We start from the raw sequence: 19,378 nt of genomic DNA on the forward strand, positions 1-19,378 counted from the left end.
ATAAAAAATAATAGAAAATCAAAATTTTATAAAATGAACAACGACAAAGTATGTTTTTTTGTAAATTGTGTCATTACAGTTGGTTTTCCTGACTAACAAATTTTATATGTTTTCTTTAAATTTTAGAATTTAGTAGCTACATTCTGAACATTTCGTGCAAAATTTCCGTAACTCTAACTGTTTCCGACATATTCGACATTTTAAAGTTTTTTTTGAAATTGCATGCAAATTTTGAACATTTTGTAACTCCGCGATTTTTGGAGTTTCAGCGACCCCTGAACCACTCATTTATCTCATGCTAACCATAACACCTTACTAAACATATACAAATAGACTTTTATCGTTATTACTGTTTTGCTTTATTTATTTAGGTTAGTAGAAAGTCTGGCAATTCACTAAACCTCAAATTGGACGTCAATCCATATGATTAACAAACTTGTCAGTAGCACTAATCAAAATTTAAAGTTCAATTCGGGACAATGTACGAATCGAAAAATTTCCAGTAAAACATGTTCAACAACATTAAAACATGCCTTCCCCTGTTAGTAGTGTTCATCAGCCACCAACTATTGAGACTGCTCATGCCACTCAAGTTGGAAACGACCAAAAAGACAAGAAACTTACTGTTTTAGAGACTCATGGATATTTCCTGGGAAAAACGATTGGGACTGGTTCCTACGCCACTGTGCGGGTAAGGAACCACACAACCATCTTTAAATTGACTTACTTCTAACTTGAAATTACCCTCAGATGGCCCATAGCGAAAGGCACGAAGGTAACGTTGCCATAAAAATAGTGAGCAAATTTTCAGCTCCCGCAGATTACCTTAAGAAGTTTTTGCCTAGGGAAATTGAGGTGGTAAAAGGACTGAGGCATGCCAATTTGATACGATTTTTGCAAGCCATTGAAACTACCCACAGGTAAATATGAAGCTTTAAAGTTAATTAGCTTTAATTTGATAATAAGCAATTTAGATATAGGTATGTATTTCATAAATTTACTTGAAAGTAGAAGGCGTCTCATTTACGACGTTTTTCTAGGCTCTCTTTAAATATACAGGAGAAAATTTGGTGTATACTGTTTTCCAAACTTCAACTCCTTTAGATTGTTAGAAAAAAAAAATCAAATCACTTTTTAGGTATTTTCTTTAGGAGGCAGTATCATCTAAGCAAGGTTTGCTCAAGTTTTTAGATCATACACCTGTTTGTCGCACTTGATTTTTTCCATGCCCTTTTATAGGGTCTACATTATTATGGAATATGCGGATAATGGGAGCCTACTAGACATAATAAGAAAAGACCAATACATAGACGAAACCAGATCTAGAAAGTGGTTCAGACAACTAGTGGCCGCCATTGATTATTGTCATGAAAGAGGAGTTGTTCACAGGTAATTTTGTTATTTTGCCCTCTGTATATTTTTGAAAGTTAAAATTTCCTTTTATATTCTTAACCACGTTGTCAACTAGTTATAATACTTTCTAAGGACAAATACATACAACAGCCAAATGGAATAAATTCGTTAACGAATAAATGAGAGCGTGTTGGAAAAAACGCTTGGACACGTCGATTTGTATTTTTAGATGCGCATTTAAAAAAATAAATAAAAATATATAGGGTGTGTCATGTGACAGTGGCCGATACCAACTGTCTTATTTTAAATACAACCCCCTGTATATTATTAGTTTTTTGGATTCTTCAGAAAATTCTAGACATAATTCATTTACAATGTCCCATACCTATCTTCAACTGTTTCGGAAATATTAAGCGTTTTCAGATGTATCACAAAAATTTTAAAAAAAAACATTAAAAAAAGAAAATTATTTTATTTCACAAATAATGTAAAAAAAACAAAAAAACATTAATTTTAATTTAAGAGATGTTCAAAATGTCCACGAAAATAAGTATTGAGTGTGATGTAGCGAATTTGTGAAATAAAATAATTTTCTTTTTTTAATGTTAATTTTTGTAATACATCTGAAAACACTTAATATTTCCTAAACAGTTGAAGATAGGTATGGGACATTGTACATGAATTATGTCTAGAATTTTCTGAAAAATCCAAAAAACTAATAATATACAGGGGGTTGTATTTAAAATAAGAAAGTTGGTATCGGCCACTGTCACATTTTCGTGTCATTTTAAAAGCTTTGTTTTTGTTGAACCAGACATCCAACGAGGTGCGTTTGTGGTAAAAATTTCAGATCTCTAACTTTAGGCTGATATTCAAGAAAAACAACAAAAAACTGGAGTTAACTTTGATGACCTCTAGCGGCCAAACGGTACCACTTAGCCCTTCTCCGCTCAACGTCACGTGGTAGCCTTATTTATTACCCTTTTTTTGTCATATGGCGTTTCTAGACAGAATGTTTCAAATAAGCGAGTTATAGACGATTTTTTGGAAAAGTGGACGAAATTTTGATGATATTTGGACCTACTATTCTAACAGCGACCATATTGAATTTCGCTCTGGCGAAACTACAAACTGGGAAACACGAATCTGACGTCTATTTTGCTCTAATTGACACGGTTTTGGAGATGACTTTAAAATTATGGCAATTTAAAACAGTTTTTATGATGTGGCACCCCTAAAAAATTACAGTTTAACAAATGACACTCCACGTCACCTTTCTACCATTAACATAAAACTATCTAAACAGTCAAGCACAATTTTCAAAATTCAAAAATTTTTCGAAAAAAGCCATGGGGTATTATTCCCTGTAAAGTCAGAAATTTTCTTTTTTTAATTTTTTAAGGTCAAACGGTGCGCTGTACAGAAAAATGCCATATCTAGTAAAAGTTGCCTCCCATCGGGGTGATTACGTAGTAAAAATTTCAGTGAGATATGCAATAAAAATTTCCCCAAAAAAAAATATAATCTAATTTGACGCTTTCTAGCTGCCGAACGGTACAACTTAGCCTGGTCCAGTTAACGTGACACGTGATAGCCCCATTCATTAGCTTTCTTGTATTATAACGTGTGTCTATACAGAATCTTTCAAATAACCCAATTATAGAGCATTTTTTGGAAAATTGCACACACAACTAATTATTTTTCATTTCAGGGACATAAAATGTGAAAACATGCTAATGGACGATGGATGGAACATCAAGTTATCAGATTTTGGATTCGCCCGTGGGCATATGAAACCCAAAAACGGCCAACCAATATTAAGCGACACCTTTTGCGGTAGCTACGCCTACGCCTCCCCTGAGATTCTACGTGGTATTCCCTATCAACCCCAATTTGCTGATATCTGGTCGATGGGTGTCGTGTTGTTTGCCATGGTGTTCGGACGACTACCATTCGATGACAGCAACTACAAGGAACTGATTAAGGTACTCAAATAGTCAAATTGATTTATTGAAAAGTTGATTGACCGGTGCTGTAGCAAGTGTCTAGTAAAGTGGTTTACCCAAAAGAACCCAAAGTGAGTATCACTTGCAAAAGTTTGATCAACAAAATATTGGCTCCACTTAAAAGTCGAATTCGAATCAGTGGCATCAAGCAAGACGCTTGGTTTTTGCACGATGAAGGACAAGCTGGAAGTAGTAAGGATAAAAGGACTTCAGTCACCTCGGTATGCCAACACAATTCATTGATAAGTTAATCTATTGTACGTTAATAACAGGAATCGGAGGATGAAAGAAGACTCTCAGTCGACCCGGACACTTTAGTACCACCTAATATAATCACCAAAGAACAGTTGGAGGCAAAGGCTCGTCCTCGAGGCAGTCGCAGAGATAGTACCGATGAGGAGCAGGCCCTGAAAACCGAAGTAGCTCTGGAAAGTGACGCTGACCAATCGGATAAAGGAAACGCGAGTGGAAAATCAAAAAAATAACCACCAATCACTGTGTTCGTGTTTTTAAAATGTTTCAATCTATATTTTTTTAATACAAAATTTTTAAAGTATTTGTTATGTATTATTATTCACCACTCTTAACTGGAAGTAACTCTGTCCCTCTTCTTAACACTAATTTTGTTTATTTTCTCTTTTACAATAAAACTAAATATAATCAACAGGATACGGTGGTGGTAATTCGTAAGTTGAAACTGAACGACTTTTAGGTAGAGCCGAATAGACTGGAGGTGCCAAGTTCTTGTACGATTGTTTTACCGTTTCTTCTGTATTAATGACGTCACGCAGTCGATCAATTACTAACAATCAAAAATTGTTTCAGTGTTTAAAACAACTTTGTATTAAGTTAAGGATTGTGGTCTCACCTGAGATCTCGCCTCTCTCCTCGTCAATGAACACAAATTGTGAGTTTTGTTCGGGAAAAAATATGTCGTTTACTAAAACACAGAATTTTTAAAATTAACAGAGATAATGAGGAAAATACAAAATAAAGTTTTCGAATGAGTGCACATTTAAAATATCTTTTTAAATCTACCCTATCCATGGAATATTGGCATTTTGCCTCTTCTATATTGTTGATAACAATTTATTTTTAAGTTTTATGACAAATTTGTTTCATGCCATGTTGTCAACTAGTAACAAAAATGTTGCTTTCTTGTCCGTTTTCGATCAAGTGACGTCAATTGTCAGTTGATCACGAGTTGGTTCGTTTACAAATAAAAACAGGCACATCACGTGATCCGCTGTATAGCATATATAGATATAAAAATAACACTTACATATTTGACAGATTTTGACGCTGCCTAGTATAATCGCCACAAAGCACAACAACGCAATTAGTACCCAAAGTAACTCGAGCCTAATCATGAAAAACTAATTATTTTTACAAAGAAAACCAATCAAAACAATCCGAAGTTTCAGTCACAATTCGCAAAAGTCGTTTGACTTCCAGTTACTAAGTCTGTTCTACTTTTATAAGTACTCCATACGTTTTTATTGGTACTCACGTACGGTAAATTTGCGTAAATAGGGATTAAAACGATAAGTCAAGATTTTACTAGATGGGTTCGTCAATTGTGTTCGTCATTTGTGCAATAAGGATGACAACACTGTTCTTTAATTGGAACAAAAAAAAATTGTTCATTAAGGTTGAGTAAACTCGATTTTTGCTGGCACAATACAGTCACAAGTGGGGTGTCGTTTAATTGGGTTGTAAATCATATGTTAAGTCGCAATTTAGATCTTTGTGCATTGTTTTAGAAGTGATACATAATTTTTGTTGTACTGGGAATAATTTAGATTACACAATTCTCGTATTTATGATTTTTACTTTTAAGTTTACCGGCGTTTGTGTCGTTAAGCTTATGGTAACTATGAGATTAGGTATAGATAGTTCGTTCAACATGTACGCGAACTTATATAGCAGGCACCGAATCGCTTATAATCAAAGGAATAAAGCATTAAAACTTATTTAAGACGTAATAAATCACACGGAACTTGAAACGAAGTCTTCTGTAGTCCACGCAAAATTGTAGTTCTTTCTTTCTTGGTAACAAGTACCACAGGAAGGCTCAAAGGTCTGATGGATGGCTCGATGACGCCTAGATTTGCCACAGCTTGTAGCAGATTCTCCACTTCTGTTTGTTGAACCAATTGAATGGCCTCCGGTTTCAATTTTGTGTGCCTCACCGGATGAGTTGTTCCTGTTTGGTATAAGGCAAACACATCTAAGTAGTTTAGCATAAGACGGCCAAAAATCCGTTTTTCATGTTTAGACAAGGTAAAATGCGTCTTTTTCACTAGATTTATTAAACACTGAGGACTGACTGATTACTGGCTAAAATTTGGCCATGACGTTACCTTTCTATAATCTTTGGTCGCTTTTCTTCAAGTCAGCCACATTCTCACAACCTTCACCGTTCTTCTGTCGAACTAAGGTTCGAGCCACAAGCACTTTCTTCTTCACAGCGACGTCTTGTTCTTTATAGCTTGGTTCTACTAGCTAAAGTTGATTTGAGTCGACTTCCTCTTTCTGGTGAGTCTTCAGGATGGTTTCTGACATTGCTGGTAACTTGACATCCTCTTGCAATGTGACCTTTCTTATTCAAGAACTCTATTCGGGTGTTATCATAACAATCTGGTCTTGATCACTCTATTTTTCAAGTCCAACTGGAATTTGTGTTGCTCCATGAGATCCAATCCCAAAAGTACATCGTCTGTTATGTTAGTTATGAAAACTACATGATGGAATATATGTCGCCCAAGATAAGACCTCAGCTTCATGGATTCCTAAACCAAGCCTCGTCTACAAATCTTACTAGTTACTATCAAGCTGGTGTTGTCATGCTATCGCCGAGCTACTTTGATGATCGTTAGTGGGGCTTGACAGTGTTGCTTAGCCCGTTTTTGACCCTGAAAACTGGCTACTCTTAGTTTTCCTGGTTCTGGGTTTGGAGACACTTGCACTGTGGTCTAATGTGCCTCTTTTCCTCGCAGTTCCAGCATTCCAAGGTTTGGGTGAACATTTTGATTTGTCTTCCTCTACCCAGCATTTCTATTAGTTCCTTCCGAAAGACCTTTAATCGAGTTTCCAATTGCCAATTCCAGTGTGATTGGGTTCTTGAATATCCTGGACTAGACTATCGATTCCTGTGCTCTGAAATTCGGCTTCTTACATGATGTACTCTTGTATGTCCCCGTCACACTTGCTTGCTCTGTATCACAGTTTTTTTAGGCTTCTTATAAAAGCCCGAACTGTCATTCGCTCTCTTATGCCTTGGGTAAGCCAAGCAAACTAGCCTATAATAAATTTAGATCCAAGTATAAATACCCATTATGGAAGAAGGTCTCATTTAGTAAGTAATTTCAACTAATCATAGAAAAATTAGACTATAAACTCTACTATTTTTTGTGTATTTTTTTCAAATACATTTGGTGATATCAGAGATATGCAAATCTCGTAAACAACAGCACGAGATTAGACGATATCAAACACCGTCTACGCTCGATTATTATCTCGTACACCATCATCAATCTGTTTATTGATAATGATAACAGAATTTATAAATGATTGTTTAATGTTCGCGAAAAAGCAGTGCCGAGTTCGTGTACGGTTCTAATTAGATTTTAGTTAGCGTTCCTTTACCACTTTTAATTATTATCTCTTATCGTATGGTACGATAAGTTCTTGAGTCTTGTCCACGCTTATGTGTGATCACAATAATAATTGTCATTTAGATCTCGGTAATAGAAATGAACGTAGATGTAGTGCAAAATAATGGTTCTAGCCGATTTATTCGGAACTTCAGCGATCAGCCATCATCAACGACAGTAGATCGGAATGTCGTGTTTTGGATCTGTCTTATTGTTGGTTTAGTTACGGTGCCGGTTCTATTAGCATGTTTATGTAAGTATTTTGATAGTTTTTAGAATATTGCCATATATTTTGGTCACGTGTGTGGGTGAAATGTAGTAATAAATGCAAAAATTATGATCTGGATTACTTGCGAGGTTAAATAGTTTGATGGTGTTTGCTGATAAACTTGCCAAACGTCAATAATACTTTAATTAGAATGGATTCTGAATTTCTGTCAGTACATTTTTGAATTGGTTTTTACCTGGCAGACATAAAATAAGTAAAAAAAATCTGAATATTGCGGTTAAGCAATTTACACTGTTTAGAACCTTTCTTACAAATCCTAATCACTAATAATAATTGACTTGGCTGACGGTTTTCGTGTGACGCTTATTTGTTTCAACTTGTTAAATACAAAACATTGTAAAAATACATACCTATATCAAAGACTAGAGATATTATACATACTGTAATAAGACCGGACAGCCGGCATAATTTCTTTGATGTTTTGGGCGAACATTTCTATGACCTTGAACGCCTGGCTCTTTAAATCGGAGACCCAAACGCTGTTGTCAACATGTTAGTTAATTCAGTGAAACAGCGTTGTCGATTAATTATTTTTTATTTTACATCTAATAAAAGTTATTATATCTTCCAACACACCCATATGATTTAGACTGCTTCCTTGATTCTGCTCTGGGTCAAGTCTATGTTGCAGGTTACTAAATAAATTAGTTGAGACTGAGGATGAAACGAAAGTCTTAGGCACAGCACTACACAACAACTTTGTTTTTTCAAAGGGATTGTTATACATATCACTGTCGAAATGATCACTACAAATTCTAAGTGTTTCATAACTATGCCTGAAATCAAAATTTGGTTTTAAAAGGTCTCCACGACCTGAAGCTTCTAACCATTGGGTGCATCTGTAAATATAAAAAATATTACTTTTGTTTAGTTTTAGTAGCCTAAGTAATAATGCACTTACCTAGTTTCATCTTTGGGCAATCGAAAAAATTTGACTTTTTGTGTTTTTTCTCCAATACAGCTAGATTTCTTATTGTTGTTCTTACAGCTATTATATATGCATCGCATATTGTTACATTATAAACAAAATTAACAAAATCCGAAAATTTAACCTTACTTTGTCTCTTTACATACTTTATTCTTTGTGTGTGTGTTGTGGTTACGATGGCCACTCGTCAATGAGACGTTCAGCCAGTTTAACAGCGCGATTACGCGATACACGATTACTAAAGTTCCGCGGAAGAGGCACTTGCGTGCGTCTGAGAAACTCTCATCCCTCCCGCTTGCAGAATTTTACAAAAAATACTAATATGTGTACACAAAAAAGTCTAAGAGCGATTAAGGGCACGATCCGAATAAAAGATATAGTCATTCCTCGTGGAAACTATAACCATCACTGTCACATCCACGTGGTCTTGACCTAGGTTTTCACCCTTTCCGCCTCCTGGAAGTGCACCGCACAAGACAATTCCCCGTAGACCTTTAGGAATCGACTTTTCCACTTAGAGGCCCCACATTTCCACTCGATCGGCTGCGGAATTCGGTCGTCAACTTCAAATTTCTCTGAACACCGTTTCAAGAAACGTGGTTTCTTAGCGACAAAAATGGCGCCCACGAAACAGACGTGCGATACGTTTCAAGTTGAAAATCGAAGTCCTAACTTTATTCTTTACTACAAATAAACAAATTAAGAAACAAAAACCCAGATTTACGCGATGTTGCCAACTCACAAATATCATTCAATCAATCATATGGATGTTTTATTGCCATGTCGTTGTTTTAGGCATTTTAGGATTAGATATACCGTAATATTATTTAATTTTTCTAATGATAACTACTTATATAGTTCTATTTAAATATAGTATAATCTAACATATGTAATTTGCAAAGGATTTGTTAAGAGGAACATTGAAGTCACGAAATAAAGAGAGAATTGGCATTGCTGCTCATAGAGATGCTTGAATGCTGGGGTGGGAGTTGTCGAGTCCCTTTAAACGGGAGTCTTCAATCTTTCTCTCTCTAATTTTATTCACTCTGTCTTACTGTCTCTTCTTATTAGTCCTATATACATCCCTATTCTTTGCCTATATCATGATAAATACATACATACATAAGTATATTTATATACGTAGATGCAGAAGCACAAAGTCAAGTGTTCAATCAAACCAAATAATGGTTTTATCTTTTTTTATGGTTCATATGACAAATAGGTCTGTTTTTGCAGTTTATGCAAGTATTTGGATTTTAAAGTAAAACAAAATTCATTAATTATTTTTGTAATGCAATTTTAAACTATAGCAATGTTAAAATGTCCAATAGTCGTTCAGAACAAACGCTGACAAAGTGTCCAGTGACATCACATACTTAGCAAAATATTGTTCGTACCAAAAAAGTGATATACAAGGGGTTTAGAGAGAACATAATGTCCTGAAGGCTCCCGGGGTAGGTTTCGGCCTGATGGACATTATACTCTCTCTAACGCCTGTGGTGCATACAATGTTTTATGTTATACCTATAATTCAGCATTATTTACTGTTTCTGGCATTGAAAGTAAAGTTGAAAGTAAGGTATATAAATATTAAATTAAATTAAAATTAAAGATAAACATAATCCTCAAACATGCTTCACCAATTTGGCTCACCCTGTGTATCTTCCAAATCTTTCTTTAATGATTCCTTCAAGCGCATAACACAAAAAGCCATACATGAGCTGGGTATCATCCGCATATAAATGAACCGTGCAAAAATAACGTTCACTATCTTGTAATAACTGATTTAAAGTAAAGTGCTTAAGTTTCGGATACTATACCCTTAAAGTACTTGTACCTTATTATCCAAACTCGTTTTTCTCTCTTTTTTTTTAGTGATAATTGAACTATTACATACCTTATTGGCAAATTCATGCAACATTTTTTACAGCAGCATGTACTAGGGCACTTGGACTCATTTTTTTTAAAACTATTTAGCAAGTAAAGTTGAAATATCCAAAGGCAAAACAACTCGAAAATTTAGTAGTGGCAAGAACTTTTCCAGTAAACTCACCTAGGCTAAACCCAGCCTAAATAACTAAATATTTATCTTAATTAGAAAACCGCAGGTTTTCCTTACTATAGCATTATTGCACTAATTTTATAAGACAAGTAATTTCAATATATTTTTCCATAAACTGCGTAAGAATTTACGTGCAAAAAATCACGTCTTATATATAAATAAATTAGCAAATTACTAGCTATAATAATTTCTAATAACTTTACGAAACAAACCCACACGACTTCATATCTAAAACATCATCGCTTATTTCATCACTTAACAATTTGACGGTAAAAAAATACAACATACCGATTGATAAAGGAGTTATCAGTAAGTGGACACTTATTTACTTTCCTTTTCTGCAAAACGAAGTCAAGAGATGCCTCCAATACGTCAAATTGTCCTATTCCGTAACCGTATCAATTGTTTAGTTTTATCACGTTCATGGTCACTTTAGTTATTAATTACAATCATTTTGTGTTTATATACAAGTCTTTATAAGATGTTTTATCGTTAACACCTGACGCAGATATAAGGAATTGTTTGTGATTGGAGTATGAGGTCAATAATGCATGAGTTGACTAAAAAAAAAAGAATCAAAACTTAGAGAAAGTTGCTTGTGATAGTCCCTATAGGTATACAAGCTTAATAAGTATAAGCTGTATAAGATTAATTACCTTTCATTTTGAATCTAATTTATGTATTAAATCCATTTTAGTTCTACAAGTAAGTGAAGGAAGTACCTACCTAAGTTGTGATGTTTTTCTGATTTATGTATTTGAGAAAATGTAACAAAAATTATAAAATAGTGAAAGAGAACATCGTCTCGTGTATGAAAATCAAATTAAAATGTTTCAATTTTTCAACAGATTTATTAAATAATCGTTGAATTGGCAAAACAAGATTTGCTAGGTAATTACTAATTATATAAAAAAAACTAAAGAAGTCATCATAGGAAGATCCAAGTGGCAAAAGTTATACTCCTAAAAATTAGGAAGGCAAAACTGTTTGCAACTGTCACAAGTAATCATTTTGGTATTTTTAACATATGACACTTTACCACTGCAGATGTGTTAAAAATGTAAAAATTATCTTTAATAAAGAGTAATAAATAATAACATTGTTACATAATAATGTTCTTTAATAACAAATAAGATATCATTGTGGTCCATTTTTGCTTCAAAGTATTTTCAGTGTTCTCATGACAAAACCTATTAAGATAGTGGCTTATTTCGAGCAAATTTGAACCATAATGATATTTGTTGTTTTTGCTTTAATTGAAGCTTTTTGGGACCCGGAAGAAATAAAATATTTAAACCTCCTGTAGATGTGCCAAAAACAAGTTACAAGTTGGATGAAGTTAGAACCTGTCCTATTTCGGAAAACACGTAACGTAAAATCATTTGAAGGTAATTTTGACATAAAATTTTTGTTTTAAGCCAAACTTTAGTGTAAAACCTGCTTAAAACACTCGGGAAAGCCCTGAAAAAAGTATCACAATTGACAGTTGAATGACAGTGCCGTAATTGAACATTTTTGTCGTCATTTTGTAGGTTACGTTTCACAGTTTAATGGCCAATTAGGTAAAGCCGTCATTTTGCTTCAAAAACTCAATTTTGCAATATGAGAAGCTTATGTTTTGGCAAAATATTTTTTACTCACTTAATCTAAAACGTTGGGTGAACGCACCCATTAGCTCTATGTACTAAGCTTGAAACTGAGGTTTTGACAATTATTTTGCACAAAAAACTTGTAATTTGGCTTCAGATTGACATTTTGTTCCAGAAAGTCAGCCATATCGTTTCACAGAGCTAAAATTACAAGGTCAAGGTTATATCAGATTTTGACCTCTCATTATAGTTAGTCAATCAACACACATCGGCCGATGTACGTCATTGACGTTTAACGCGCCACGTTGCCAGATGTTTAGTTTTTTCATTAAAACGGAACTTTACATAAATTTTGTTTTTATTTACTTCTTATACAGAAGTTGACGCAGTTTTTTAACAGAGAATTTTGAATAACAATATTAGTCAATATTGAGGTTTTTCTTTTGTCTTTCTGTAAGCAGTTTAGTCAAGTTATCAACAACAAAAACAAAACCAGCAAACGGTCAACTAGCAATCTGGCAACAACGCACACAACTCGTTAAACGTCGAGATCGAGAAGGTCACGTTTGTATCAGAATTGCATTCAGTTAAGAAGAGCGTGTGAGAAAGAGAGCGCTACAGGTCGCAACTAATCACTAAGCGATACGAATGCATTGTCAAAACGTCAAACTCACTGATGACGTGCATCGCTCCCATTAGTGCCGCCGACAATAGAATATTTGAACTGTAAGACTCTCAAGATCGAATTGTTAAACAACGGTTCTAATAATAGCAGCGGCATGCCAAATTACGTTCCTCAAAAATGTTTTGTCATTTTATGTCAATATGTTATTCCTAGGAGGTATTGCGTGGTCATACTAATAGCCAAATTTTAGGTTAAGTGGGGTTTAGAATGGGAGAATAGAGACGGAAAAAAATCCCAGTTTGAACCACACTCAACACTCAACAAAACTCAGCTTATAGTATGACCTCTGCAAATGGCAGGATTAGTACCATAGTTAATAAAATAAAAATCTAACCGTTAATTATAATATCTGTAAACAATTATATTTTAAGATGATTATAAAAAAAGATTTATGACATATATTACACGTATTATATCGGAGTAATAAAGTGCAATGTTTGTAACTACCTATGTGAAAACAAAATTTGATATCTTTTAATTATTTTTTATTATTTCGTTGTTTTGGCAGATTAAATGCACCATCTAGACTATCTTTACAAGTCTCCAGTAAAACAGAGATAGAATATAGCAATTTAAAAGGAGCGCACACAATGTTAACGGCTTTACTGTACCGGGTGACCCAATAAGACTGTTTCTCGGCCATATCTCGGGAACCGTTCGTCGTATGACTTTGCTGTTAAAAAAATTATTATACCAGGTGTCCAAGAGCACCCTGGACATAGGAGATTAACATGGGAAAACGGTTTTGTTTTTTTTGCGCCTGTACAGTTAATTTGATTGAAAAATCGTATTAATGAAAATTGTAGTACCTATCACGGACTAGTTTTGTGTATTTTTTTCAGATCTCTAACTTGAGCTCTTTCGTCGTAAAAAACGAACAAAAATGGGAAAATTTAAACTTTTTACCTGCACTGTATAAGCGGTACAGAAAACTAGTCCGTGATAGGTACTACAACTTTCATTAATACGATTTTTCAATCAAATCAACCGTACAGACGCAAAAAAAACAAAACCGTTTTCCCATGTTAATCTCCTATGTCCAGGGTGCTCTTGGACACCTGGTATATTATTAGCGGCCGAAAATATATAATATAATAAGAATCGCTGGAAAATATTTTCAAGTTCTAAAAATAACCACCAGCAATTAAAATTGCATTTTCTCTAAGTTTCGCATAATAAACTAAAAAGTTTTTTTTCACATTTTTAAAGAGAACCAATTTATCTATAATTTTGGTTAAATAAAATTTTCAGTTATTTAAAAAACAAAGATGGTGTGGGGTGTTCAATTGTTTTTGCAATAACCTGCTTTAACTTTTTAACGGTTTGACCGATTTTAACAAATTTGGTATCGTTGAAAAGAGCATTATTTGAGCAATAAGAATCAACCAAAATATAGTTATTTTAGTTGAACCTTTCTCCGCCAGGGGGCTAGTTTTGACACCATGACCCAAATACTAAAAAAAAATCAGAAAAATCAAATAAAATGATATGACTTTTCTTTATGAAAAAGTAGTCAAATAACATCCAAATAGGCCAGGAAAAACCGTTTTTCAAAATCTCGATCCTAACCTCAAATTTTGGAAAAATTAGATTAATGGATATTTGAAGACCAAATCGCGCGGTAAATGTTCTAAAACTATTTAATATTTAGCTTCAAAATGAATAAGATGTTAAAGGGGCAATTGTGAGTCTAAATAGAATTCATTTAGGCATTATTTAATAGTTATTTACATTACTAGTGGGGTATGAGCATTTTTATAGTCACGAGTGGGAGTGTTGCCACGACGAGGTCGTAGACCGAGTTGTGGTGATCACACGAGTACGTTAATTTGCCATACCCCACGGGTGATGTACAACATTTTATCTACGACCATCAGAAGCAGCGTAAAGTAAGAAAAAAATTCATATTTTGTGCAATGTGAACTATTTAGGAACGTCTCGTATATGCTTGCTACGGGTAGTTTGTTACCCTTAAATCTTGTCATCTACGCTGTACTGTTTTGGTGTTGTTGCTATGGTGGCCATTTGTTTCCACCATGTTCCCACATATCACTTAAGCGACAATTTAACAGTGTCAGTCACAAATTTTTAAAAGTGCATTTCGTTATGAACATGTCTGAAGAACTTCCGTCAGATATTGAAGAAGCTGCCGCAAACGTGGTATCTGGCTTGTTGCCTGCCAAGTCAAAGGAGAAATATGAAAAAATGTATCAAAGTTATGTTTAAATTCAATAAACAATTACAGCAGAAATTTTCATTTAAAGTTGTTTTATCGCACTAGTGCGGTAAAATCGCTCATTACGTAACTCAAAATGAGCTATGTAATGAATGATTACCATGCTAGGAGTAGATAAAAAAATATATATCATCAGAACATTCATGTTGCTCCAAAGGGACTAAACGCATCCTGAACTTATTAAGTCACTTTAATATTACTCTTGGAATTCTTACTTACTCTTGGGATGTTCAAGATGGCATTTCTAATTCTTGCAATCATATCCTCGCGGGAAGTTGACCTTGTTGCAAAGACTATATCCTTAATCCTTCCCCAGAGATAAAAATCAAGGCAGGTTAAATCGGGAGACCTACAAATATTCATTAAGTTTTAATATGTGCGCAATTTAAAAAACAGAATCATTCCAAAAGGCAACATCTAAAGATTCTTGTGTTAAATACTTAAGTATTTGTATAGCGAATCACATTACAAAAACTTGCCTTGGAGGCCAAGGGAACAGGCTTCCTCTTCCGATCCAACGGTCAGGGAAGGTAGCACCTAAATTCTGGCGAACAGCAAGGGCATAATGGGCGGGACAACCATCATGTTGGAAAAACATATTTTGGCGGACGTCCAGCGGAATATCTTCCATTAAAATTGGAAGAACATTTTCTAAGAAATCTAGGTATGTTCGACCATTTAATGCGCCGTCCAAAATAAATGGACCAACAACCCGCCCTCCAATGGGCCTATCCCACATATTATAAATTTTTGTTTTAATGACTGGAATCGAAAGAATAGGATCAAAAAACTAATTTTTCATATTCTTGAAGAAAAAATTATGGTCGTAAATGTTCCTACATTAGTTTGAATTTGTCCATTAAATTTAAAAGATCTGTTTTGGCGCGCATGTGACGTACGTAATTCTGGGCGATTTTATTGGCTGTTGGACGCCAACTGTTTCACTTCTTGTCGCTGATTGGTTGATAGTGTAGTACGTCACCGGCGGCGGGCGTTTTAAACATGAGATTAATGTAGTTTTTATCATCATTTTTTTTCTATTTAGACTTAATATTTTTGAAAACAAAAAAATACAGGTATAATATTTTCAATCCGTTTTTGTAGTTATGAAATAAAAATAAATTGTGGGACAGGCCCATTATGCCACACCAAACGTTTACACTGTATCTCCTCTGTTGCTGGACTTCTTCAAGCCAGCGCGGATTATTTCGGGCCCAAAAGTGTGTATTATGTGTGTTTAATTGCCCATCGCTACCGAAGGTGGCTTCGTCAGTCCACAACACATTCAAAAGGAATTGAGGATTTTCTGCTACCATGTTTAATAGCCAGTGACAAAAACCCATCCTTCGGTCGAAATCTGGAGGAGTAAAGCCTTGGTGTAAGGTGATATGGTAGGGGTGTAGCCTAAAATAGCAAAGAATGTAAAATAAACATGGGGTGTTTATAATTTATATAAGTCAGCTCAATAAGCAATGCGAAACAATTTTAACTACTTTTTTTCATTTTGTTTTTTCGACTAAAATGGTAATGATACATTAAATGGCTCACTTTGAGCTACAGTAAAACACCCATTACCTTTATTGGTAAACTGAAAGTTACCAATAAGGAAGAGTACACAGCAAACAGTTAAATAATATCAATAAAAAAGTTTAGAAATTACTTTTTGTTTTTAAGTTACAGGAGAAATTTAAAAAATATCACTTTGAGGTACTGATATCTTATAGGTATATTTATTCTGTGTACCGACGGCGGAAACTAAAATGATAAAAAATGTGGAATTTGTTGGTACTATTCTTAGCCACACTACTGTGTTGGTATTTTAACATAAAAAAATTATATTTTATTTTTATTTCATTTTACTTGATACCAATAAAACTATGTATTTCTATTTCAGGTAAATGTCAACAAAGAAGTAGAAAGTTACGGAGAAAACAACAATATGCATCAAGTTCTACGGTAACGTCGACATCGGCTGTGTACAGTATTCCTATAAATCCAGGTGGGTTTACCATTATATTTTCAAAGCTTTACATCTCACTGCTCATTGGATAATACTTTTATTACGTCATCACTATTTTTTCGTTAAAATTGTGATTTTTTTAGAAGTTTCTTTGAGAACGCCTCAGGATGTGACTAGGAGGTACGAAAGAAGCGTTTCCAGCTTATCAACGAAAAGCCAAATATATTTAGTGCCCTTTTCCGTACTTCCAGCTGATTTTGGTAAGTTTGCTGTTAAGAATGTTAATCTCAGAAATCGCAAAATTCCTCGGGATTAAAATAATTTTATAACCACATGATGTTAATCCCGCTGGCGCTGATAAGAAATGGCACAATCTGATTTGTTTTGCGAGGAATTTGTTTAGGATCACTATTGATAAGTTTATTGTCCTTTGTTTGGGATGCAGTAGGTATTTTTGTACCAAAAAAACTCTCAACACTTAATATTTTAATACCATTTCAGGAAATAATTACCCTAAAATATGCCTGAATTCCTGCAACATACAAGGTGTCACACATTTGTGTATTAATATGGGTATCTCGCAAACGGTAAGAGAAACAGAGTTGGTTAAATTATACATACAGGTGTGGTAAATCCAAAACCGACCATAGGAAAACCGTGTAACTGACAGAGAAACGTAGATAATTGCATGCGTGGGACAAAGACAGAAAACGAAAAAAATACCAAGTAGGCCATATTTTCAGTACGCTGTTGCCAAAATCCAATACCGTCGACAAAATGTATTGGATTGATCCCGCGCATGCAATAATGTACGTTTCTCTGTCCGTTACACGGTTTTCCTATGGTCGGTTTTGGATTTACCACACCTATACATATTAGACACCGTTTCCAAGGTATTATGCATTCAAAACGTATAGGTGAAACATCAAATTTCAAAAATGTCTATTACTTCAGAAAAAGCTGTTCATAGTTGGATTAAGTAATGTTAATGTTAAAGTTAACAGAAAAACCAACTTCAATTCTTTCAAGTAAACAATTGAACTACTATAACTGAGTTACTCTTCAAAAACAATAATTGAAAATGATTTTTCAATTATTAAACCAGCGTAGTTGCAATGGGCCTGTCCCACAATTTTTTTTTATTTCATAACTACAAAGACGGATTGAAAATATTATACCCGTATTTTTTTGTTTTCAAAAATATTAAGTCTAAATAGAAAAAAAATGATGATAAAAACTACATTAATATCATGTTTTAAACGCCCGCCGCCGGTGACGTACTACACTATCAACCAATCAGCGACAAGAAGTGAAACAGATGGCGTGCAACAGCCAATAAAATCGCCCAGAATTACGTACGTCACATGCGCGCCAAAACAGATCTTTTAAATTTAATGGACAAATTCAAACTAATGTAGGAACATTTACGACCATAATTTTTTCCTCAAGAATATGAAAAATTAGTTTTTTGCTCCTATTCTTTCGATTCCAGTCATTAAAACAAAAATTTATGATATATGGGATAGGCCCATTGGCAATTGATGTTGACATAAATTGTAGCTAATCTAATTATCTTCCCAAACATTAGAGAGACATTTTCTTCGTAAGGGTCTCAGAAGGAATTAATTTGCTTAGGAATGTTTAGTGAGCACAAAGTGTCTAAATGTCTACTTACGGAACTTAAATCCCCCGTAACTTGGCTACATAGCAGTTTTTATTTCGAAAACATTTTGCCCTCAAGGGCGTCAGAAGGGAGTTATTTCCCGAAGAGTAAGACAAGATCTTTGAATCCCTGGGAAACAATTTCAACATTCTGTATTTTTTTTCTCGTTGACAGATTTCAGCAAAAGCCTTATTAAATTCCAAAACTGCGCAATTTTGCCATAATACGAGTATATCCAACTCTGTATCTGTTTGAGATACCCATACTTATATATTAGACACGAATTTGTGTTGTAACAAATTGTAACAATTAAGGAAGTCCAATTCTTATCTAGCCAAACATACATGTCGAGAAAAAATCTGATTTGTTCTAATCGCATTAATGTTTGCAATTAAAAGATAATAAAATCTTCAAACTATAAAGATTAAGAATTAATCAATTTTCTAGATTATGCATCTAGAGAAGTGGAAGTAAGGGCAGATTATGTGATATTAAAAGACTTGAGCCTGCTAACCAGATACGACAACAACACCCCATCAAACAATAACAATAATAGCAATGAAGGGTATGTAAATGAAGCCTACTTACAGCAGGAACCCTTCAACCCTTATTTGCACACCCTCATTCCGCCTTTGGGAGAAGCTTACAAGAAACAAGCGCCCTACAACCCCACATTTTACTAAATATAATGGGAGAGTTGTAACCTAATGTTTGGAGGATCTAATCGTTTATTTTTATAAACTACCTAGTATTATATAGTCCTGTATAGTGTACAGATTTTATTTCAAGATTTACATGATTTGTATGACTTTAATGTATGTAGGTTCTAAACAAATGTGACCACAAATATATTGTAAAATCCGTCAAATTTTTGTTTTACTTTTTTTGTATCTAATCCAAGATATTAGAAGGGAACAAATTCAATGGCAACTGAACTTAATACTTGGAGTG

At 34.2% G+C, this 19,378-nt stretch overlaps 4 protein-coding genes across 7 annotated transcripts in view; 3 read left to right on the forward strand and 1 right to left on the reverse strand.

Annotated features, from left to right (window-relative positions):
• Window positions 1-684, forward strand: part of LOC145724074 (neuroligin-1-like) — a 33,801-nt gene extending 33,117 nt beyond the window's left edge. For both annotated transcript variants that reach the window (XM_081972164.1, XM_081972165.1), the window contains exon 14: window positions 547-684. The gene's annotated coding sequence lies outside the window, so the exon portion shown is untranslated. The remainder of the gene's footprint in view (window positions 1-546) is intronic.
• LOC145724089 (testis-specific serine/threonine-protein kinase 3-like) lies at window positions 425-3,915 on the forward strand. Its single transcript, XM_081972189.1, has 6 exons — window positions 425-691; window positions 751-920; window positions 1,240-1,389; window positions 3,065-3,338; window positions 3,392-3,580; window positions 3,632-3,915. The coding sequence occupies exons 1-6, from the start codon at window positions 530-532 to the stop codon at window positions 3,842-3,844; spliced, it is 1,158 nt and encodes a 385-aa protein (XP_081828315.1). The 5' UTR covers window positions 425-529; the 3' UTR covers window positions 3,845-3,915.
• On the reverse strand, window positions 3,860-15,843 carry LOC145724100 (uncharacterized). 3 transcript variants are annotated; one of them, XR_014176920.1, is made up of 4 exons: window positions 15,284-15,843; window positions 15,024-15,153; window positions 4,228-4,299; window positions 3,860-4,161 (listed from the first exon to the last, which is right to left on the reverse strand). XR_014176920.1 is itself a non-coding variant. In XM_081972205.1 (3 exons), exons 1-3 carry the CDS (start codon window positions 4,727-4,729, stop codon window positions 4,010-4,012), a joined length of 312 nt encoding a protein of 103 aa, XP_081828331.1. In that variant the 5' UTR covers window positions 4,730-6,132; the 3' UTR covers window positions 3,860-4,009. The 3 variants fall into 3 exon arrangements, 1 of the variants encoding a protein (XP_081828331.1); XR_014176919.1 differs by lacking the exons at window positions 3,860-4,161; window positions 4,228-4,299 and adding exons at window positions 7,821-8,143; window positions 8,206-13,241; XM_081972205.1 differs by lacking the exons at window positions 15,024-15,153; window positions 15,284-15,843 and adding an exon at window positions 4,642-6,132.
• Window positions 6,967-19,295, forward strand: LOC145724099 (uncharacterized). The gene is made up of 4 exons (XM_081972204.1): window positions 6,967-7,268; window positions 16,699-16,803; window positions 16,908-17,024; window positions 18,875-19,295. Exons 1-4 carry the CDS (start codon window positions 7,115-7,117, stop codon window positions 19,108-19,110), a joined length of 612 nt encoding a protein of 203 aa, XP_081828330.1. The 5' UTR covers window positions 6,967-7,114; the 3' UTR covers window positions 19,111-19,295.
• The last annotated feature ends 83 nt before the right edge of the window (window positions 19,296-19,378 follow it).

The sequence above is a fragment of the Ips typographus genome, linkage group LG2, assembly GCF_016097725.1.
Source record: "Ips typographus isolate SLU linkage group LG2, UJ_Ityp_2.0, whole genome shotgun sequence".
NCBI classification, from domain to species: Eukaryota; Metazoa; Arthropoda; class Insecta; order Coleoptera; family Curculionidae; genus Ips; species Ips typographus.